This window comes from Anastrepha obliqua, chromosome 5, assembly GCF_027943255.1.
Source record: "Anastrepha obliqua isolate idAnaObli1 chromosome 5, idAnaObli1_1.0, whole genome shotgun sequence".
Taxonomy (NCBI): domain Eukaryota; kingdom Metazoa; phylum Arthropoda; class Insecta; order Diptera; family Tephritidae; genus Anastrepha; species Anastrepha obliqua.
In genome coordinates this window covers 19491829-19515938 of record NC_072896.1, presented here as the reverse complement: position 1 = coordinate 19515938, position 24110 = coordinate 19491829, and the positions used below count along the sequence as shown (strand labels likewise).

Here is a 24110-nt window from a genome sequence, read left to right as displayed (position 1 = left end):
TGGTGAAAGACAAAATAGACCCATATATGTCGAGGGGTAGAGGTAGAGGGAGAATTTATGCCCAACGCACATATGATACAATTTTTGTGCATAATGGAATAATTATTTATAATTATTACTCTTTTCAATAAATAAAAATAAATAATACCTCAGATGAATGGATCCTCCGAATTTACAGTCTGTTTTATCTTAAACAGGGGTAAACTTTAACCACTTAAGAAATTGAGATATAAGTCTAAAAAAAGGGCATATGACAGATATTATTGCTTTGACTTATTCTCCCATATTTCATTGTCGACATTTTATTATTCTGGAAAAATTGGTTTGTATATCCGTCAAAAAACCGCGCGTTGTGATTGTAAATTTTCACACTTAATTTTTAAAATTTAATTTAAGCTAATTTTTAGTAAAAATATTGCCCGTTCCTTACCATCATCAACCAACTGATTGGACCTTATCAGTGTGGCTTTAGACGTGGAAAGTCTACCATCGACCAAATATTTACAATACGCCAAATCTTGGAAAAGACCCATGAAAGGTGAGTCGACACACACCATCTTTTCGTCGACTTCAAATCTGCATTCGACCTGTATGCCGCGATGTCTGAATTTGGTATCCCCGCAAAACTAATACGGCTATGCAAGATGACGTTGCTCAACACCAGCAGCGCCGTCAGAATTGGGAAGGACCTCTCCGAGCCGCTTGATACCAAACGAGGTTTCAGACAGGGTGACTCACTGACATGAGACTTCTTTTACCTGATGTTGGAGAACATCGTACGAGCCGCAGAACTTAATCGCTCAGGCACAATACTTTACAAGAGGAAGACTGTTGGCGTATGCCCTATGATATTGACTCATCGGCCTTAACAACCGCGCTGTTAGTTCTGCCTTCTCCAAACTGGATAAAGAGGCAAAGCGAATGGGTCTGGTGGTACACGAGGACAAACTGTCTTCAAACAAACAGTCGGCGCACTCGCGTATCGACACCCACGCCACTGTTGACAGGTTTGATTTTGGGTTTGCAAAAGACTTCGTGTATTTAGGATTCAACATTAGCACCGATAACAATGCCAGTCTGGAAATCCAACGTAGAATCTCTCTTGCCAACAAGTGCTACTTTGGACTAAGTAGGCAAATGAGTAGTAAAGTCCTCTCTCGACGAACAAAACTAACACTCTACAAGCTCTCATCATACCCGTCCTAACGTATGGTGCAGAAGAGTGAGCGATCACAACATCCTATGAAGCGACGCTTGGAGTGTTTGAGAGAAAAATTTTGCGTAAGATTTTTGGACCCTTCCACGTTGGCAACGGCGAATATCGCAGGCGATGGAATGATTAGCTGTATGAGCTTTACGATGACATAGACATAGCGCCGCGAATAAAGATTCAGCGGCTACGTTGCCTGGGTCATGTCGTCTGAATGGATACAAACGCTCCGGCTTTGAAAGTATTCGATGCGGTATCAGCTGGTGGTAGCAGAGGAAGAGGGCGGCCTCCTCTGCGTTGGAAAGATCAGGTGTAGAAGGACCTGGCTTCACTTGGTGTGTCCAACTGGCGCCGGTTAGCACGAGAAAGAAACGACTGGCGCGCTTTGATAAACTCGGCCATAGTCGCGTAAGCGGTTATCGCGCCAATTAAGAAGAAGAAGAATGTGGCATGAACACTTGAGAAGAGATCGTGGGTCCATCCAAACGTAGTGGCAGATTGTCAACATCGAAAACTAACGAAAACATCTATGAAGTGAAAAAAACATGGATCAGTAGCCGCAAATTAACCATCAGAGCGCTGACAGAGGACTTAAACATTGATTATGAATCCGTCTCAAGCATTGTAGTTAATGATTTGTATTTGCGCCGGGTGGTGGCAAAGTTGGTTCCAAAAAGCCTGAATTTCATGCGAAAAAGCGACCGCATTGATATCACCAAAGATATGATCTCCAAGGATGAATCCGATCCAGCATTCATCAAACGTATCCGTAGTGGAAACATGGGCTTATAAGTGTAACATGCAATTCAGTCATCAGACGAGAAAGTGGAGAGCTCCGAATGAACCAAGACCAAGCTCACAACTTTTATGAATTACAACGGTACTGTACACCACGAATTTTTGCCAGAAGTTAAGAGGGACTATTATTTACGTGAAGTGATTTGCCAAAGCCGAAAGAGCTACCGCTGTAGCCGAATGGGTTGGTGCGTGACTAACATTCGGAATTCACAGAGAGAACCTAGGTTCGAATCTCGGTGGAACACTAAAATGAAGAAAACGTTTTTTCTAATAGCGGTCGCCCCTTGGCACTCAATGACAAACCTGCGAGTGTATTTCTGCCATGAAAAAGCTCCTCATAAAAAAATAATACAATAATACAGAAGTAATAACACATCAGGACGCATGCCACAAATAGGAGGAGGAGTTCGGCGAAACACCCAAAAAGGGTGTAAACGCCAATTATACCAAAAAACGAAATGATTTGTAGAGAATTTGTCATTTTGACCATGATAACGCACCGTCGCACAGTGGCATCATTATCCCTAAATTTTTTACCAAGAACGAAGCGAATACCATTCAACAGTCATCGAATTCACCTGATAGAGCTTCCTGCGATTTTTTTCTGTTTGATCAAGTCAAAAACCGCCACGGCGAGTGAGTTCTAACAGCTGAAAGCAGGTAATCGAAAATTCGAAGACGGCTCTGGTGGCTATACCAAAAGTAGAGTTCCAGAACTGTTTTGAGAGCTGCATCAAACGCTGGCATAGGAGCGTGGCAGTTAATGCTTGGCAGGGAATACTTTCGGGAGCTTTTTGTGGTAAACTAACTATAAAAATATTTATGCTAAATTCAGAACCAATATAAATTAACTTTTTTTAAGGGGTTAGGGGTAGTCAGAGGCCCGAAAAAATTATGAATTTCAATATATTTTTTTTTGCTAGTGATTTGCTTTATTTTACAAAATTAAAAACAAAGCATTAATGCATCATGTTTCGACTTGACTTTAGCAAAATAAAAAAAAAAAATCATAATTGTAAAAGTTATCGCTGTTTGTGTGGAACCCGTTTCTCCAGAAGTCCCTTGCGGTGATCATAGCAAGACCTAGGACAAGAAAAATTAGATTTATTAATAGATAATCTAAACCTGATCAAACCTTTTTTGCAAAATTAACAATATGGCGGTCTCTGGAAATTTTTCTCAGATTTTCGATAAAAAAAACGACAATTAATTGTTTAAAATAAATCGAAACTAAAAAAAACCACCCTTCGATCAGGCAGGAGTTTTTTACAATATGTTATTCAAAAGCAGTATAACTTTTATCGAAATCTACTAAGCGGGTTTTAAGTTACAGTGATCACCAGTTCAAAGAACATAGTTTTGAGGAAAACGCATTTAAGGTTTTGCTATCGCTTTCCGGAGCGCCCGAGCGGCTTTGTTAATTGTTGAAAAACTCGGAAAATATTTGTCGGATTCACTTTAAATTTTTACACAATATTTTTAAGATATTATGCTTTAAGAAAATGCAAAAAAAAAAACAAAAACAAATCCAAGTTTTTGAAAATACTGACTACCCCCAACCCCTTAAATAAAGTGCCATATGAAAACCATTGTTGCAGTTTTGCTTGTCAGTGTATTAATTTTTGCACCAGCTATCGTGCATAAGGAAGGAGAGACAGACATGGCTTAATCGACTACTCTCATCATTCTAATATTCCCAATCAAATATTCCCATTAGTCATAGAACACATTTCGCAGCAACGCACCCTGTCAATATAATTTTCAAAGTTTGTTGATACTTTCTGGGTATAAAAATTGTGTAAAGTGATATTAAACTTTCGCGCAAGACTAGACGAAGTGGCGATTTCTAGCACTATTTTGATTACTTGGACGATTTAGACCACCAGCCGATACTACTATACTATTTTTAGACAAGAAGTGCCCAGCTACATGCAAGTGCAAATAATCAACAGCTACAGTAATTAATAAAATGACATACAATTAAAACCGTTCTCATTTTACCAAACAAAAATATTGTAATAAACAATAATCATAATAAATGAGGCTGCTGCCGGCAGTCAGTGCACCAAAAATAGCTTCTTATGTGCACAGGTAAAACTGGTAAAAAAGCAAAGGCATACAAAATAATGAAAATTAAACTTGGCATCTAACCGTGAGCACTCAAACAAAAGTGAATGCTGAGAAATAAAAAAGCAGCAAAAAAAAAAGAAAGGATAAAAAACGGAAAAAATAATAAATAATAGTGCCAACAAGGTAATATTTACGTTGAACTCGCGTTTACGAGGTTGTGATTTCATTTGCTGCTTGCAGTGTTGGCGGAATAAGAGGTGCTTGCGTTTTTTTGTGTGTGTCGTACTTACAGAAACATTCATACTTAAATATGTATGTGTAATGACAGTGTATAATGACAGAAAATAAATATTTCGTGTATTACCACGATAAAAAATTAAAAACAAAAAAAAAAACGAAATCGTATTCTCCAATTAATCGCGTTGGCAGGCCAACTGTGAAAGAGCGCGAGCAGAGAAGATGAGGGGTAGAGCGAAAGAGAGAGAGAGAGAAAGTGAGAACGCGCCGGTGTTGTAGGAGGAAAAGCGGGTGATGCAAAGGTGTACAAAATCATGCAGTCTAAAGTCAAGCGAAGCATGCGAATACCAACAAAAAAAAATTGAGAGGATAGCAAATATTGCTGGAAAGTGTAGAAAGGATAATCAACCAGCACAACTGAGCGGAAAATGAGGGGCCAAACGAAAATCAATTTTAATTAATACGAAAACAATAATAAAAAATTCACGACACGTTATGCATGCCAATTCCGTACACTTGGGGTGCATGACAGGAGATCACAAACATGCGGCCTAGGCTGGAAAGCTGGCTTTGTGTGGTTGTGAGTGTGTGTGTGTGTGGATACGTGCATATGATGTCTTGTAACATATGCCTGCAAGGCTCGTACAAATGTGCATATGACAAATAAGACTTGCATGCCAGAAGCAAATTGTATGACGCACAGTGCAGCTCAGACGGGCAAAACAAAATGGAGTAAAAAAAAAAAATAAGTAAATTTAAGAAAAATAATAAAAAATAAATAAAAAAAAGGAATAATAAAGGAAAAATAATAAAAAAATAAATAAAAAATAAGAAATTTAATTAAAAAATAAAAAAAAATATATATAAAAAAAAAATAAAATTAAAAAATACTAAATTAAAAAATACAAATATTAAATAAAACAAAAAAAATATAAAAAAAATTTAAAAAAAGAAACAAAAGTAAAAAAAAATAATAATAAAAAAAGAAAAAAATAATAATAGGAAATAAAACAAGAAATAAAAATAGTAAAAATGTAAATATAAATAAAAGAAATAAAAATATTAAATAAAAAAATTTAAATACGAATTAAAATTGTGAGCCAAAAGTTAGAAAGGTTAACCGAGCAGTGTTTCGAGAGTTTGGCAATGAATTCATTAAAGAAAAAAAATTGTTATAAAAAAATTAAATTATGTAAATAAGAATAAAAAAAAAACAAAAATAAAAAAAATGTATAAAAAAATCAAAATATTAAATAAAAAAATAAATAAAAAAATTAAGTATTTAAGTAGTTAGAGAGATTAATCGAGCAGAAAAAAAATTGTTATAAAAACAAAAATAAAATATGTAAATAAGGAATAAAAAAATTAAAAAAAAAAATAAAAATAAAAAATAATATATTAAAAAATAAATAAATAAAAAAATTAAATATTTAAATACGAATTAAAATTGTGAGCCAAGAGTTAGAAAGGTTAACCGAGCAGTATTTCGAGAGGTTGGCAATAAATTCATTAAAGAAAAAAAATTGTTATAAAGATAAATTATGTAAATAAAAAATAAAAAAAAAAAACAAAAATAAAAAAAATGTATATAAAAAAATAAAAATATTAAATAGAAAAATAAATAAAAAAATTAAATATTTAACTAGTTAGAAAGGTTATTTGAGCAGTGTTTCGAGAGTTTGGTAAGGAATTCATTAAAGAAAAAAAAAAAAAAAAAAAAAGAAAAAAATTATAATAAAAAAAAAATAAAAATAATGAATTAAAAAAAAAATAAATAAACAAATAAAAAAAATTCAAAATTTAACTACGCATTAAAATTGCGACCCAAAAGTTAGAAAGGTTAGCCGAGCAGTGTTTCAAGAGTTTGTCAATGAATTCATTAAAGATTCTATTAAAGCAACAAGACCGGCAAGGTTAAGAATATAATTTATTCTGTGTCGCAAGAAGTTCGCAGAATGCTCCAATCTTCAAAGGACGGTACATTTCCGCAAAGATTTTTCAAATCACATGCACGAGGGGCAGCTGATTAGTGCATAGCCTAAGGTATTAAAGAGAGAAAACAGTGATTTTATAAGTTTTGTTTTTCATTATAATCCTCTACAAGCAAAATACACCTTTTCCACACAGAATTTTATGTCTTGATTTCACTTAAACTTCTTTTTAATTTTTCTTAAAAATTGGTTTTCCACGGTTGCCTTTATTTTTCGGCGGTCCGAAAATATTCATTTCCTTAGTTCCTTTTTTTAATCTGGGATCCAGGTGCGGTCTATAGGTGGTCAATTTTTGTGAGTTCCGCTTCTTTTAATGTATCGCTCATAACTCACCATCCACTGCCTCGACTTTTGTTTGGACTACCGATTAATTGGTCCAATCGAGGTTTTATCACCGCTCACAATGTAGTTGCGAATTTCCTACAAATCACTCTGACATAAATTTAAAAAATATAGTATTTACAAGATTCCAATCGTCGCTGTTTATAGTATGTAAAACTTTTCTAATTCATTCTCTGCTAATCTGCGCATAGTTCTTCTCTTATCTGCAATATTTTAATTCTTCTATTGGTTGGATCGGTAAATTCTTGACTTTTAGGGCATTTTCTTTGGTCAGTGCCATCACTGGTTGTTTCTATAGGTCCACGTAGCCGAACGAATTATTTTACAACTGTTCTTACCACCTTGATCAAAAAGTTCCCACAATATATTCAGAAAATTGAAAAAAAAAGTTTATTCCTCAAAAGGGATATTATCGCCTTCCAAGCACTTCCCATCAATTGTAACGCACTTATATCAGCGTGTAATCCAGCTCTGGAAACATTTCTGGAACTCTCAGTGTCGTCACCGATCTTTCCATTACCTATTTTAGCTGTTAAAACGCGTTTCCCATAGTGGACTCGATCAAACAGAAAAAAATCTTATCTATGGTATGGATGGATGGTATTCGTTTCGTTCTTGGTCAAATTTCATGGATGACGATAGCACTGCGTTATCATTGGTACAAAATCCATTAGTTCTTTTCTCACAAATACTTTCGGTTTTGGTGAATTGCTTCACGTAAACGTCCAAATAATAGTCCTAATTAGCTATCCGACCTTCTGACAAAAATTCATGGTATACAATACTGTGATATTCCAAAAAAATCATAAGCATCGCTTTCCTTTTTGACTGAAAGTGACATTGGTTTTTTGGTCTTAGTTCATTTGGAGTTTGCCCCTCACTCGGTTGATGCCTAGATTGCGTGTCGTACTCATAAACTCACGACTCGTTTTCAGTAATGATGCGTTTAATGAATGTTGGAAATCACGTCTTTTGCGATACCAACGCGGATGGTTAATTTGCGGTTAGTGATCAACTTTTCTTTCACTTTATTAATGTTGTCATCAGTTTTCGATGTCGACGGCCTGCCGCTCCTTTTGCCATCTTTGATGGATTCACGATCTCTTCGGAAGTGTTCTATAGAATATCATTACCGAAACAGTTTCCCAACATTTCTTACGTTTCTGCACCATTGAATCCCTTTTTTAGCGAAAAATTTAATACAAACTTGTTGTTCCAAATCCAAATCCATTTTTAAAATTGTAAAAGATTGAAAACATGTGCATAGGTAGATTTACTCAAGACAGCTAAATTTTTACAAATGTCAAGCAATAACCATAAAATTTTAGTAGAAATGTTAATCGCAGTTGTGGCAACCCAGCACAAAAAAAAAAAAGAATTCAAATCAGTTGATTTAGAGCGTCACCTTGCGGTTATGCTGGCATCTTTTTGATTAAGGTGGCATGAGGACCTGCTGAATCTTCCTTGCAGAAACTGATGACACATCTTCAACAACTTTTTTCCGCGAACTTTCCGTTTTACCAAGAACTTTAATCACAGTGAAAATTTCCAATTTACCAAGGGCTAGAAAATTTGACTCAATTTTCGCCGATAGTTGAGTGATGAGCTGAATTTCTGCTCAGTGATAATTGTGAAGCTTCGGAAAAATAAGATAATGCAGGTATCAATTCCAGGAAGTTCAGCTGAATATTTGATCACACCGGACATATGGAACTGCAGAAAATGGTTTCATTGGTTTTTCGTGATATCTGTCTTTAATCAGCCTTCTTTGAGGAGTGGAGGGGAGGCGCTCTATAAATATGTTCCGCCTTCGCAGAGATTTTTTATGAGGCTTTTTAAGCAGTTATGTTGAGAGGTGAATACCTGATTTCCCAAAACTCCTATACTATTCTACTATGCATTTGTAAATATGGGGTAGATTGAAAAGAAAACAATACAGTAGATGATATTTCTAAGGAATCTGAGTGCTAAATATTTTCCAAAATAACCTCCATCAATGCTTTTTAAGTTTTTCAAAGGTAAACATTTCCTACATCAGAATTTGCTCGAAATTCTCAAACTAAGACTTTTTTCTAGCCAAAAAAGTTGCGACCGTCGCCCACGTGCAAAGGGCCAAAAGTCTTCCGCAGAATCTTTCTCTCAAATACTCCAACTGACGCTTCACCGAATATTGTCATCGTCCAAGCTTTTGTGCCGTACGTTAGAATGTGAATGATGAGAGCCTTGTAGAGTGTTAGTTTTGTTCGTCGAGAAAGGACTTTACTAATCATTTGCCTACTTAGTCCAAAGTAGCACTTATTGGTAAGTGAAATTCTTGGTTGGATTTGAAGGCGGACATTTTTGGCGGTGTTAATACTGGTTCCTAAATGAACGAAGTCACCAGTGGCGTGCGAGCCGATACACGAGTGCGCCGATTGTTTGTTTGATGGCAGGCGGTATTTCGTTTTGTCCTCGTTCCCAACCAGACCCATTCGCTTTGCCTCTTTATCCAGTTTGGAGAAGGCAGAACTAACAGCGCGGTTGTTAAGGCCGATGATGTCAATATAGCCAACAATTGTACGCTCTTATAAAAAATTGTGCCTAAGCGATTAAGTTCTGTGGCTCGTACGATCCTTTCCAATATCAGGCGAAAGAAGTCACACGATAGCGAGTCACCCAGTCTGAAAACTCGTTTGGTATCAATCGGAGAAGGCCTTTCTGACGGCGCTGCTGGTATTGAGCAACGTCATCTTGCAGAGCCGTATCAGTTTTGCCAGTTTGGGGATACCAAATTCAGACATCGCGGCATATAGGTAACTCCTTTTCGTACTGTCGAATGCAGTCGACGAAAAGATGGTGTGTGTCGATTCTCCTTTCACAATACGCTCGCTAGAACCTTATAGGTGATATTTAGAAGACTAATCCCGCGGTAATTAGCACAGACTGTAGGATCATGGATTGGATAAATCCATTATTTTTGCGTAAAATTCACAACTCTATTTAAGACGTTTCGGATTGTTCGATTTGGGTCAAATCCCCGTTTTGTTGTATAATTTGTTGCCATTTTAAAGGTAGCTTCGTAATGTCTCTTTCATAGAAATCTTTGGCTTTACTGGCGAACAACTCAAGAAGGTGGTAAATTCGGACTATTGGTGTTAGATCTGGTTAATGCATAAAAACTTCCCAATTAAGCTCTCGGAGTTTTTCGGCGAGCTACTATAGACGTATGTGGCCTTATGTTGCCCTGATGGAACACAACACCTTTTCTGTTGGCCAATTTTCGCCGTTTCTGGTCAAGTGCTAACTTCAAACGGTCAGTTGTTGACAGTAGAGATTTGAAAATAGTGTTAGATCATACGGAAGTAAGTCATAACAAATTATTCCTTTCAAGTCCCCACTAAATGCACAGTAGAACCTCCCTGGCCGTTAGTCCTGGTTTCACCATCGTTTGAGCTACTTCATCACGCTTTGACCACGATGTGCGAAAACACAATATTGTCATATACGAGCCATTTCACATCCCCAGTCTCCATCCATGTAAGATTTCATTCCATTTGGTGGAAATTCGATTCAACATGTTTTTTGGTGTTAATTGGTGTGGCACCCAAACATCGAACTTCTTTTTGAATCCAGCTTTGCGCAAATGGTTTAAAACTGTTTTATGGTCGATCTTTAGCTCCTAGGCGATGCTACGACTATTTACATGCCACTCAACTTCGATTATTTATGTGATTTTTTCGACATTTTCGAAGTTATCGAAATTTTTTTTTAACACTAAAAATGCTTGACGTATTGACGAAACTAAAATTGCACAGAGATAGCTTTTACAGTATCGGTACCATAAACATCATTCACAATTTCAGCGGCCTCGCTTGCACTATCGTCTTTATCTAAGAAAAAAGAATGTAAAATGTAGAGAATCTTTTCTTTGTTGACTTTTATTATTATCACCCTGCAAATCACAACTGAATGGAATAAACAAAAAACAGCAAAATAATTTTTTTAGTGTGAAATGTCACCTTGACAACGAGCATAAACTTTAATTTTTTTTATCTATACTTCACGAGATATCGATCACTACAGCCATCTACCCGGAAAATAATGGATTTCTTTTTCACCCAACAATATTTAACATTAATTACCTTTATCTAAAAAAAAAATTAGTTTCGAAGAAAATTAATTCTAGTTTGTTTTGACCCACTAGGTGGCGCTGCTGCCACTCCAAGTGTGTTCAGCTTACTTAGGCATTCGATCGCCAGTTTAAAGGCTACCCGATGAGATCAGAGGGTCTTACCTATTGCTTGGCAATTCGAAACTATTGGAATGTTCCGGTTTGCACATCTTTCGTTTGCATATATTTTGTGCCAGAAAGACGGATACCTCTTTTTCGACTCGCATACTCTGTGAATAATTTTTCTTCCAGATAGAAGAGTGCAATGCATCTATAATGACTGTATTAGGTGGCAAGCAGGTGGTATAACATTCAAATATACGATTTCATAAACTGGCTTAGAGTTGCATATAAATGCACTAGGCGAATGAAATATGCTGTGTTCATTATTTGCAGTTAAGAATTGCATATTTACAGGCGAGAAAATATCTACTTAAGGGGTTAGGGGAAGTCAGAATTTTTAACAAATTGGATTTTCTTAAATTTTATTAAAGTATAATATCTTAAAAATATTATGTGAAAATTTGAAGTGAATCCGACAAATACTTTTCGAGTTATTCTACCATTAACAAAGGGCGCTCGGGCGCTCCGGAATCGATAGCAAAACTTTAAATGCGTTTTTCTCAAAACTATGTTTCTTGAATTGGTGATCGCTGTAACTTAAAAACCGCTTTATAGATTTCAATCAAATTTATAGGGTTTCTGAAAAACAGATAAAACTCGTGCCTGATCGAAGAATTTTTTTTGAAAAATCTAGATTTTTTTTTTAACAATTGTCGGGTTTTCTAGAATATATGAAAAATATTTCCTGAGGCCGCCATATTGTGAATTTTGAAAAAAAAGAAGCTTCGATCAGGCACAAGATTATCTATTAATAAAACTAATTTCTTTTGTTCGATTGGTTTTAGATAAATCTCCAAGGACTTGTGATGATCAATCCCAGGGACTTCTGGAGAAACGGACTCCACACGAACAGCGATAACTTTTACAATTTTTTTTTTTTTTTTTGAAATTTTGCTAAAGTCAAGTCGAAACATAATGTAGGCAGTGTTATTTCTCACTAGAAATTAGCAACCACAAGGGAAAACTCAGGAAAAATAGCCTAAAGTGTATCTAAGATATATATAAGATATAGCTCTCTCTTTCATTTTCCTCTACATTATATCTTTTTTCTCTCTCGCGGAACGAAAATGCCCAAAACGTTGCATAGCCTTGAAATGTTACTCTTCTTTCTCGCTCGTCTATCGACTCTTATCGATTAAGCAACCTTAATCGCTTAGACCGTATAAGAGATATTTTTTAAGAGCGTTTCTTACAAGATGTGGCATCACCTCTACGTAGTTGGGTCTACTTATTTATCCAGTAATATTTTTAGTCGCAATTTCAAGCAAAACAGACACTGTGCTTCGCCGCTTATTGTGTGCATGTCATTTCAGCGTAATTTCGTACACACACACACACATACATACATACATTACCAGTAAATGCAAGTATGGGGTTCATGTCACTTTTCCATGTAATCTTGTGCATATGTATGCGTGTGTGCATGTTGTGTAGTGCGGGCCACTGTGCCACATCGGACACACGTGACCTTATTTTAGCTTGCAATCAGTGGGTGCGCAAGTGCCATAAGCACAACAACGAACGGAAAATGGGCGCCGAACTGAAGCAAGAAAAACCAAATAGCAAAATGTAGAATCAGAAAAACATGCTTGCATAGCTGGGCATGCACATAAATGGGTATAAATTAGGGATGCCAATCTTTTTGATTTTTGCGATCTTGGGATTTTCGGGATCAGTCACGAGATTTTTATAGTTAGTATTTTGCAAGAATTTAATTTGAAAAAAATTACATCAGTTCTGGTTGGGAAGTTCGACTTGTTTATAAAAAATAATTGGGGTTTTTCTTTAAAGTGAAATTTTTTTTCATTTCTTACTGTTTATCTATATACAGGGTTGGCCATCTTAAACTGACCCATGTGATTATTAAAAAAATATGGAAAAAGAAACATTTTTTTGTGTTTCATTGTGAAAAACATTTAATTTAGTTTAAGGAGATTCGTTTACATCACTTTTTGAATATGATATCGCGCAAGTGGTCGCCCTTAGCACGTATTTGGATATGTACAGGGTTGGCCATCTTAAACTGACCCATGTGATTATTAAAAAAATATGGAAAAAGAAACATTTTTTTGTGTTTCATTGTGAAAAACATTTAATTTAGTTCAAGGAGATTCGTTTACATCACTTTTTGAATATGATATCGCGCAAGTGGTCGCCCTTAGCTCGTATAGCGTAATGTGCCCGTTTTTCGGCGTTTTCCATAGTTTTGGCCAGCGTCTCGGCCGATATGGCGGCTATTTCCCGTCGGATATTGGCCTTAAGTGCGCCTAGTGTCTTTGGCTTGTTGACGTAAACCTTAGATTTCAAATTACAGTAAAAAGTTATAGGGTTACTCAATGGGTCAGTTTAATATGGCCAACCCTGTATATAAAAAGAAGTTACATTTCCTTGGTAATCTTATAACTCAAGAACCGCCGAACCGATTAACACAAAAATTTCAGAGTTCTTTTCTATCTTTGAGGAGGTGGTTTGTGTGAAGTTTGATTGAAATCGGTGCAGCCGTTCTTGAGTTATGACATTTTATGTGAGTAATGGTTTCCTATCATACGAAATGCCTGTATGGGAAAAACAACAACAAATGCACAACCGCTTATGAGCGTTTCTGTTGTACTGTTGTGGTTGTAAGTGTATTATGTTAATATTAATTTGCTGTCGTTGGAATTCAGTTGACAGTTCTCTTATGTGCTTTGAGTTTTTTTATATCGTGCTCTCATTGCGAACAGACATACTTTTGGTGAGTGTTAACCATGTGTTTGTTTTAACCACGTACACACATTGAACTTTGAATTAAATCTATTTTTATATATTTTCGTCCAAAATGACTTGAAATAATTTTACCGTCGTGGGCGTACGTCCGTTTATGATATACGTCAAATGGAACGGGCGGTTTTCAATTACGATGCCACCATTGATAACAGCATGCATGCCTACATTGGCCAAATGAATATAGAATGTATACATTGCAAAGCAATTTAATTCAGAAACGAAACGCTTGGTATGTGCTGTGCTGGTGGGAAAGTCAAATTGCCGGTGCTAGAACTTCCGCCAGAACCTTTGCATCCATTGGTTTTTGGCAATCCACCAACGTCGAAGCAGTTCCTATTAAACATTAAAACATACAATTCATGCTTTCAAATGACATCTTTTGGAGCTACAAATATTATAAGAGATGGATTTATGCCGTTTGGAATAAACAATATCATATTTAATTTATGTGCCGTCCCTGTGTTCGATGTTTTTAAAAATTCAGATCCGTTATCTACATATATTTCTCGAACTTTACATATTCAAGGTCAAATATACCATAGAGCTGGGTCTTTGCTACCATTCCCAGATGGTGACCATCAATTTTTGCAAATATTGAATTAGATCAGCGTTGTGCAATTTCGACGAATATGAGAAGATCAATCGTGAATGAATTGCAAAGAATGTTCCATCAACACAATGAATTGGTGAAATTGTTCAAAGTGCCACTCGATCTGATGCCCACCGAAGGTCACAAAATCATAATAAAAGCCGATAAAACACCAATTGGGGAGCACGCCAGACGATTTAATGTACCGACGATTGATGAAGTAGCCATTGTTGTGGTTGGTGAACAATTTCGGCCACGAGATATTGTTTTGTATCCTAGAAATGAGCAATTACAACGTATTTCAGAACTCCATCGCTGTTATGATGCATTGCAATACCCCATTTTGTTTTGGAGAGGGGACGATGGCTATCATATCAACAAAGTTTAATTACAAGTTTTTATCGGCTCTTTCACCTTACCTGTATATAGGTGACCACCACAATCAAATTTTAAAAAAGTACAGAAAAGGCTATTGTGACATCTTTAGAAAGTATGTTGAACGAAAAAAATCAACTAACTCAACTGTTTAAACATTTTACGAGTTCTATAAAGAAAACGTAATATGAAAAATTTCTTGCGATATAAAAAACAAAACTTTATGTATGGTGGTGCGAAGCCCACTGGGTAATGCTAGTATTATATATTTTTGAGATCTTCAAGCAATAAATAATAAAAAAAGGATGAAAGTGAACTTGGTGTGCATCTGGTACCGTAATTTAAATATGCTGAAAATAGCTCGATGCAAAAAAAAAACTTTCAAAGTAAATAAATATATTTTGTACCAGGTACTACTATGGGCAAAAAGTAAAGTGAATTTATTTGTCAAATTTCGCGGGATTACAATTTCGCTCTAGTTATTTTTTTCATGAGTTGGCAGCACTGTTAATAACATCTGGGCCAACTTTCATGTGAATGTCATTATCAGTAATATATTTACGCTTGTGTTTACCGGTCGTTTGGTAGAGTGCATTTTTCCATTTTTACAATGTCTGATTTGATTGAGCAGAGAAGTGACATCAAATTTTGTTTGCGGAATGAAATTTCGGCTGCGGAAACGTTTAGCATGTTGCAGAAGGCATTTGGTGATTCGACCATGTCGCAGAAAAATGTTTATAAGTGGTACAAAGACTTCAAAGAGGGTCGAGAACGTGAAGTATCTGTGAAAACCATTTTGAAAGACTATTTGGGCCTACGAAAAGTCAAATCTCGTTTGGTACCGAAAACTCTTAATTTCTTGAAAAAAAGTAGTCGCGTTGATGTGTGTGAAACAATGCTTTCAGACTATCAGGACAAGCTCAAATGCATCATTACGGGAGATGAGACTTGGATTTATGCTTACGACCCTGAAACAACCGACCAATCAAGCGACTATCGTGCTAAAGGCGAGGCCAGACCGAAAAGAGCACGTCAAAGTCGTTCAAAAATAAAGGTCATGATGACAGTTTTTTTCGATTTTCGTGGTGTGGTGCACTATGAATTCCTTCCACCTGGCCAAACTGTTAATGAGGAATATTATTTGAGCGTTATGCGTCGTTTACGTGAAGCAATTCGTCTAAAAAGACCAGAAGTATGGGCCAACAACTCTTGGTTCTTGCATCACGAAAATGCACCGTCTCACACTGCACTCGTTCTTCGTGACCATTTGGCCAAAAATTCCACGCATATCGTTTCGCAACCACCGTATTCGCCTGATTTGGCTCCGTGTGACTTCTGGCTATTCCCAAAACTCAAGAGACCACTCCGGGGAACGCGTTTCGAGTCGATTGAGGAGATAAAAGCTGAATCGAAGAAGGTGCTGATGGTATAAATGGACTATTTTGCATGTTTCGGGGATTGGAAAAATTGTTGGCATAAGTGTATTTCATCGAGAGGGGATTATTTTGAAGGGGATGAAATTGATTTACAAGAATAAATAAAGATTTTCCATTTTACAACCAAATTCACCTTACTTCACAGTAGTATAATATATACCTATGAAATGAGACTTTCAGCTATTAGTCCATAGATGTCGCCAGGAGTATTTTTAAGCCTTCCCAAATGTCTTGTTTTTTTTCGTGTGTCATCTGTCAACAATATTCAGTTCATTGTTTGTTACGTTTCATACAACAATTCATTTTTTCCGCTCTTAAAAATGTCGACTTTCGTGCCTTCAAACTACGATTTGCGGACATCGTTGCTTTCTGTTATCAATTGTTGTGCATCGATGGGCCACGCACTTTCCGAGCAGCGCTTCAATTCTCACGAAGAAGCTATAAAATGGTTCGATGATTGGTTTGCGGAAAAAGACGGCCAATTTTTTTGGCGCGGCGTCCACAAATTGCCTGAGAGATGGGGGAAATGTGTCGCTAGCGATGGCTATTATTTTAAAGATTAAATTTGTAATCATTTTTTGTTAATAAACGATTGAAATTGAAAAAAGTCTCATTACATAGGTATTTGAGTCCCGCACAGTTTAAGCGTAAAAAGCTGAAAGTAGTATGATTCAATTCGTTTTTGTGAAAATAAATTCAGCTAAGTCTATATAACTTTTCACAACAGCAGCTCACATAAATGTGTATTATCTATATATACCTATAAAAGAAAGTCATGTTAGTTACACTATTTATAACTCGAGAACGGCTGAACCGATTTGGCTGAAAATTGGTGGAGAGGTAGCTTATAACCAGGAGACGGACATAGAATACTTTTTATCCCATTCGAACGCGTTTCCGTGAAGTCACTATAAAATGTGGTATAACAACACGCAAATTACAGCTAAACGTAATTTTGTCTATGGTTAAGTAGAAAATTTGATAAAATAAGTTTTGTCAGAAATATATAATCACAGTAATTTGTATTCACTTTGAATCATCATTATAAATGCCGCGACCAAGAGGATCGAATCTTTCCCGACAAAGCCGTAATGCAAGAAGGATACGAAACATTGCGAATGAAACGGCTGAAGAAGCACAAGGAATTGCCCGTGAAGAGCGCCGCGTTAGTATGGCTCGACTTCGTGCTTCTCAATTACAAGAGCAAAGCGAGGCAGCCCGTGGAACGGCTCGGTTGGCAATGCAAAATCGTCGAGCGAATAACAGAGATCAACAAGTAGATCATTTTCGACGCACAAAGAGAGAATTATCAAGTGCTGATTTGAATCGAGCAGCGTTTCGATATGATTGCAACACTGATTACTGCTTGCATCCTAGCGTTTGCATTTTGGCCAATGAATGTTGCTTGCGAGTATTGTGGCGCATTGAAGTTTTCCGGAGAAACGCCCGGATTGTGCTGCCTTAGTGGAAGAGTGAAATTGCCATTATTGACTTTTTTGGAGGCGCAATGATTTTACTGTCTGGCGACTTCCGCCAAACACTGCCAATAATTCCAAGATCAACGGCTGCTGACGAAATAAACGCTTGCCTCAAATCATCGAATCTATGGCGCTATGTAAAGAAACTTCAGCTGACAACAAACATGAGAGTTGCATTACTTAATGATACATCTACTGAAGATTTCTCTGAGCAATTAGTGACTATCGGTAATGGTCGAGTACCTGTCGACGAATCGAGCGGATTGATTTCATTTCCTCAGAATTTCTCTAACTTTGTCTCATCGAATGACGAACTTATCTATAAAGTATTCCCAAACATCATTAATAACTACAAAAATAATGATTGGTTGAGTGAGCGAACAATTTTAGCGGCTAAGAATAAAGATGTAGATGACCTAAACTACATAATTCAAAATGATATCATTGGAACAATGCATTCATTCAAATCCATTGACTGTGTAACAAATGAAGATGAAGCCACCAACTATCCAATTGAATTTTTAAACTCCTTGGATGTGCCGGGCTTACCACCGTACAATTTACGCCTAAAAGTTGGCTCCGTAGTAATCATGCTTCGAAACATAAGCCTCCCAAATCTGTGCAACGGTACGCGTTTGGTGGTAAATAAATTTATGAACAATGTGATTTAGGAAAGGAAAATTCGAAGGTGAAGAAGTTCTCATTCCGAGGATCCCGATGATCCCAACCGATCTTCCGTTTGAGTTTAAAAGACTTCAATTTCCGATCCGTCTTGCATTCGCCATGATCATAAACAAATCACAAGGCATATCCTTGAAAGTTTGTGGTCTGAATCTAGAAAATCAATGTTTCTTACATGGTCAATTATATGTGGCACGTTCACGGGTCGGAAAACTATCTGAGTTGTTTGTTCTTGCACCTGATAATAAAACAAAAAATGTCGTGTATCACAAGGTGCTTAACTGAAGAGTGCAATCTATTAAAGCTTCATTGAAATACTTGATTAATAAAAAAATGTACTTAATAAAATCAAAAATCTGCTTTTTTATTGCCTCTAGTGCGGAACAAAGTCCGCCGGGTCAGCTAGTTTTTTATATTTGAAAGAAAGAAACAAAAACAAAAATGTTCAAATATAGAAGAAGAAATAAATCCATATTCCATGCTACTTTTCTTTGCGATGGAAGGGGAAGTGTCTGTCTCCATTTCATATGCTTCGCGAAAATTTTAAAATCCCGAAAATTTCGGGATCCCGAAATTCTGAAATTATCATCCTTGGTACGAATGTATGCTGGAGCTTTAGTGACTGTGTATAGGCATACAAAAGACCAGAAAAGTAAAGTAAAAAGTGAAATTTTATCGTTGTTCATTCTTCTTCTGTGCATGTATGGGTGTGTGAATTTTTCAAACTGGCACGAAATTATGCAAACTCCGCAGTGAGTGTGTGTGTGTATTGTGGGTTTGTTTTTAAAGTGCTCGTGCAGCACAAAAACTCTGTCATCTACACGCTTCTGTGTGCGTGTGTGTGCGCGACTATGCCAAAACTTTCGCCGCTATTGAGTTGCCTCTTGTTATTTTTGCTGCTGCTGCTGCTGTTGCTGCTTCTGCAATTTCATTCGTGCTTTGGCACTTGAAAGTGTCGAATTTTTTGCGATGCGTTCGATTTTGCTGCAATCTCATTTCTCTTTCGCTATCTACACTAATACGCCTTTAAATTTTTTCTACATAGTTACCATTAAAATTCGAATGGCACTGCAGGCATTTACTCACATGCATACATACACACACACATACACATATACACTAATATTTCTTGCTCGCACAATACTCACTTGAAATCTTTTTGTAGGTCAGCATTGCTGCTGGCACTGGATCCATCCTCACTGCCGCCAATGGCACCATTCGTTGCCGCACCACTGCCAGCGCCACCATTGCCACCCACCGCACCGACCAACTCCTCATCGGCCAATTCGCCGCTGCTACCGAGCGCGCCAATACCGCCATTGCAGGCGCCAGTATAACCGCCTCCACCAGGTGACTGGTGATTGCTGGCGCCGGTATTGTTGGACTCATCCGCAGTTCCTGCGCCATCGCTATCGGTCGGCTGTGCAAGCGTTTTGCTGCGACTTTGTATTTGGTGCGAACGCTTCGAGTTTTGCTGCTGAAAGCGGCGCTGCTTTTGACGTTGCTTTTGGCTCTGCGCATAGCTGAGTTGATTTTGCAGCGGACTGTGGCTGCTGGGAGGATACAGATTCTGTTGGCTCTGACTAAGCCCGTGGCTGTGACTATGACTTGAATGCTGAAACTGATTGCTACTCTGGCTAAGCGCGCCGCTAAGATGACACTGACTCTGGCTCTGACTCGGCGGCGGTGGATAGTGATTTTGCGGCAATGATTTTGGTTGGTACTGTGGCGGCGGTGGTAGCGGTAGCTGTGACGAATGCTGCGTGTAATACGGCTGTGACGCTTGATGTTGGTGATGCTGTGGCGCTTGCAAGCGTAACGGGGTTTGCGTCTGTGTGTGTGATTGCTGTGACTGCGACTGCGACTGCGACTGCGTTGTTGCTTGCGTTTGTGTCGGCGTACAAACGATTGCCGGCGCGCCTGCTTGTGTTGGCTGCTGCTGGTTATGCTCCTGACTGCTGCCATTCGAAAGCACGGCGTTCGGCGGCTGTGGCATGTCCAGCGCCAACAATTGGCGCAGCAGTTGCAGCTCATCTTTGTAGGTGAATTCGTCTAGTTTGATGCGCTCCAATTGGAATCGTATTAAATCACTAAGGGCCAGCAGCGAAGAGGCCATAATTTCCACTTATGGTTTTTTAACATTAACACCGCTTCCAACGATACCACCGCTCCACCTCACTACCGCACCGCAAACAACGCGTGCGCTGCGCAATACCAAGTCACAGTTGATAATAGTAACAACAATAACAACAATAGCTGCGTTAATAAAACAAAATTACTGTAATTACTAATAATTTAGCAATGACTTGTGTTGTTGTGTTAGTAGGGCGAAATGCTAACTATTAGGTTCGACACAACAACAACAACAATAAAGCCAACAGCAACGGCACACCAACCGAATGGACGGCGATTGACTTGTGCGTACTGATGTTGTTTTTCCTTTCCCTTTTCGCTATATTGGTTGCGCGGGGTGCAACGCAGCCGAACTGGTATTTGTAGTAAAAATCGAAAGCTGGCTTATGGAAATGGAAAATCGAAGTTGAATATTAATTTGAATACATTCGTTTGATTATTGCTACGCAGAATTTTTCGTTCCACTTTCCGCGGTGGCAATTTTTCTTTTCACACTTTTTGCTAACTTCACACTTACGCACTACTACCGCTTTTATTGCCACCAGGCTCACGCAAGCTGGCACTCGTTTGCCAGCTAAAAAGAAAAAAGAACTCCCGTTTCCCGTTACTCGTTAACCGTGTCGCGTAACGCGTTACCGTCTCCTCAAGCTTCAGCTAAAACTTAGCACTTTTTGCTTCCGCTGCTGCTGCTGCTGCTGCTCCGCTTGCTGCTTTTGCTGGCATTGGTGGCACCGCTGGTGCTCCTCTACTTTGCTAAATCGTTGCCACAAATACATTCACGTTTGATTTTTCTATTTCATTTAGCTTAATAGCTTAAATTTTATAAATTTTAATATTCTTTGGCTTAGCTTAGGGAATAATTAAACAAAATTGATTGCTTTTCTGTGAAAACGTTGCGCTCGTATTGATTTTTAACATTTCGCCAGTGAAAAACTCGGCCACTTTGCGCTGTGTATTTGCGACGACGTTTTGCACTGAGTGACTGTTTAACTGCGAATGTGGCTGTGTGGCTGTGCACGATGCCAGCGAATGAGCGAAGAATTAACGAGTAAACGAGCGGCCGACAAGTGAACGAATCAAGTCAAAGGAGGCCGAATAACTGGCCGAGGCACAGTGGTCGGTCTTCAAGAATGATAGATTAGAAAATTGCGGCTTCTTAAGTGCCGTGACGTTGGTACAGAAAATAAACGAACAAAAAGAAGAGGAAGAGTGAGCGAAGGTTTGTTTATTTTTTGCACTGACGTCCCTCAACGTTGTGCTGAGACGTTGGTACAGAAAATAAACGAACAAAAAGAAGAGGAAGAGTAAGTGAAGGTTGGTTTTGTGACCGAACAGAAAACTGCCAAAATTTGTACTAAAACTTGGAAGGAAAGACGTTCGGTTGATGGTCGGTATTATTAAAGGACACACTCCATGGAGTCAGCATATGACCACCATTGGAATCATTGAGGACCGAATGTGCCTGTCTTGCTTGGAGGAGGCGGATAGCACTGAGCACTTTCTCTGTGAATGTCCTGCCTTTGCTAGAGCAAGGCTACGAGCTTTGGCTTCCGATGACGTGAGAATGAGTAATATTCGTTCTCTTAAACTGGAGGATATTTACAGATTTGCCAAAGAATCTGGAAAATTCTCACAGGACCTTTATCCCTGTCTCTATTCTTTCTTATCTCTTTCTCTGATACTTTTCTCCTTCCCTCCTTGACTATCTATAGTTTTTCCAGAGCTCTAAGTACAATGGGCTTTTTAGCCTGAGTGGATTAGGAATCACCAAATCTCTTATGCTCCTTGGTTCGACCTATTCAAATTTCAATTTCAAGTGAAGGTTTGTTGGTTTTTCACATTGACGTCCTTCAACTGTCAAATTCGCTAAAAATAAAGTAGCGGTTTTAGAAAGGCGGCAGCTGCTGTAATCTTACATCTTTTTTTCATTCTTTTATTATTCCACTTGGGAAGATAAGCCCTCGAAAACACATTTATATCTTACTCTATTAACTGCTGCTCTTCTTTGCGACATCTCACGTTTGATTAACTGCCTCTAAATCTCGAAGGTTAGAACGCCCCCAGGTATTTTCGGGTCGTCTGTGTCCTTGACGGTTCCATTCCAACGCTGTTCTGCTTATGCTTTCCCTGTCCTTTCTGAAAGTGTGCCCAATCCATTGCCATTTACGACTTCTTATCACTTTTTGGATTACTTCTTGCTCAGCGATGTGCTCTGAGTCCGTATTTCGGATAGAGTTAGGCATATAATCCGAAGGCATTTGCTTGTAAGGCTTTGTAATTTCTGCGTAAAGCTTCTCGTAGCTTCCGTATATGAAGTTCGAATTTCTTAATTATTTAGCGAGGAATATGCGGGCTGCTTCTTGCCATATCCTTTTCAAAACTCTATGAAAAATCTCTTTTGAAATCCTATAAGCTTGTGAAGAAAAGAAAGAATAGCCAAGATGCCATCTAAAGAAATGCAATTATCTTATACAACTGATGGCTTGGAAGCTCACGCCCGATTAAGCCATGTATCCCACATTTGCCTGAAGTAACGGGGCTTCCTCTGCGTTGGAAAGATCAAGTGGAGAAGGACTTGGCTTCACTTGGTGTGTCCAAACTGGTGCCGGTTAGCACGAGAAAGAAACGACTGGTGAGCTTTGTTAAATTCGGCCAAAATCGGGTAAGCAGTTACCGCGTCAATTAAGAGGAAGAAGAACGGGGTTACATTTTACTTCCGAGGTATAGAAACAGTCCTTCTTCGTAAGAAAACTAAGCTACGGATTTTTAATTCCAACATGAAAGCGATTTGTCTACACGGCTGCGAGTCCTGGCTGCTTACATCCGTGCTTATCCTAAGGTTACAAACATTCCTAACGCCTGCTTGTGCAAATTTTTGTAAAATCTGATGCCCTCTTTTTAATTCAAATCAAGAATTGCTTAATTCGACCAACGAAGTCTCAACCGAGCGCACTATGCGGTAAAATGCCGGCGAAGATTCCTATGATCAAAAAGCACCGGGAATACTCACTCCCGCTTCTATCTTGGAGTCGTTAGTGAAGACAAAGCTAACAGCCTCGGTACAGATTTTCCCCTCGTTCCAATCCTGCCTATGTAAAAAGTTATAAGCCTTTTTTTGGTTGCTTGAGAGAATTTTTCTAGCATGAAGTCACAAAAACTTATAACAAGGGAAATGTCAAAAACGGGATGACATTCAAGGGCTATACGTATAAAATACGATTTTGTTTGTTTGTAATATCTACAAGTATTTAGAAAATTGTCAAATTACACTTATACTTATACTTATATTATACTTATACTTATACTTATACTTATACTTATACTTATACTTATACTTATACTTATACTTATACTTATACTTATACTTATACTTATACTTATACTTATACTTATACTTATACTTATACTTATACTTATACTTATACTTATACTTATACTTATACTTATACTTATACTTATACTTATACTTATACTTATACTTATACTTATACTTATACTTATACTTATACTTATACTTATACTTATACTTATACTTATACTTATACTTATACTTATACTTATACTTATACTTATACTTATACTTATACTTATACTTATACTTATACTTATACTTATACTTATACTTATACTTATACTTATACTTATACTTATACTTATACTTATACTTATACTTATACTTATACTTATACTTATACTTATACTTATACTTATACTTATACTTATACTTATAC

General features: G+C 37.5%; 1 protein-coding gene across 2 annotated transcripts in view; it reads right to left on the bottom strand.

The window, feature by feature from the left end:
• LOC129249081 (uncharacterized) overlaps positions 1–21042 on the bottom strand; it is a 57738-nt gene extending 36696 nt beyond the window's left edge. For both annotated transcript variants that reach the window (XM_054888705.1, XM_054888706.1), the window contains exon 1: positions 19395–21042. In XM_054888705.1, the coding sequence (XP_054744680.1) occupies positions 19395–20362 (968 nt within the window). In that variant the 5' untranslated portion in view covers positions 20363–21042. The remainder of the gene's footprint in view (positions 1–19394) is intronic.
• Positions 21043–24110: the final 3068 nt, after the last annotated feature.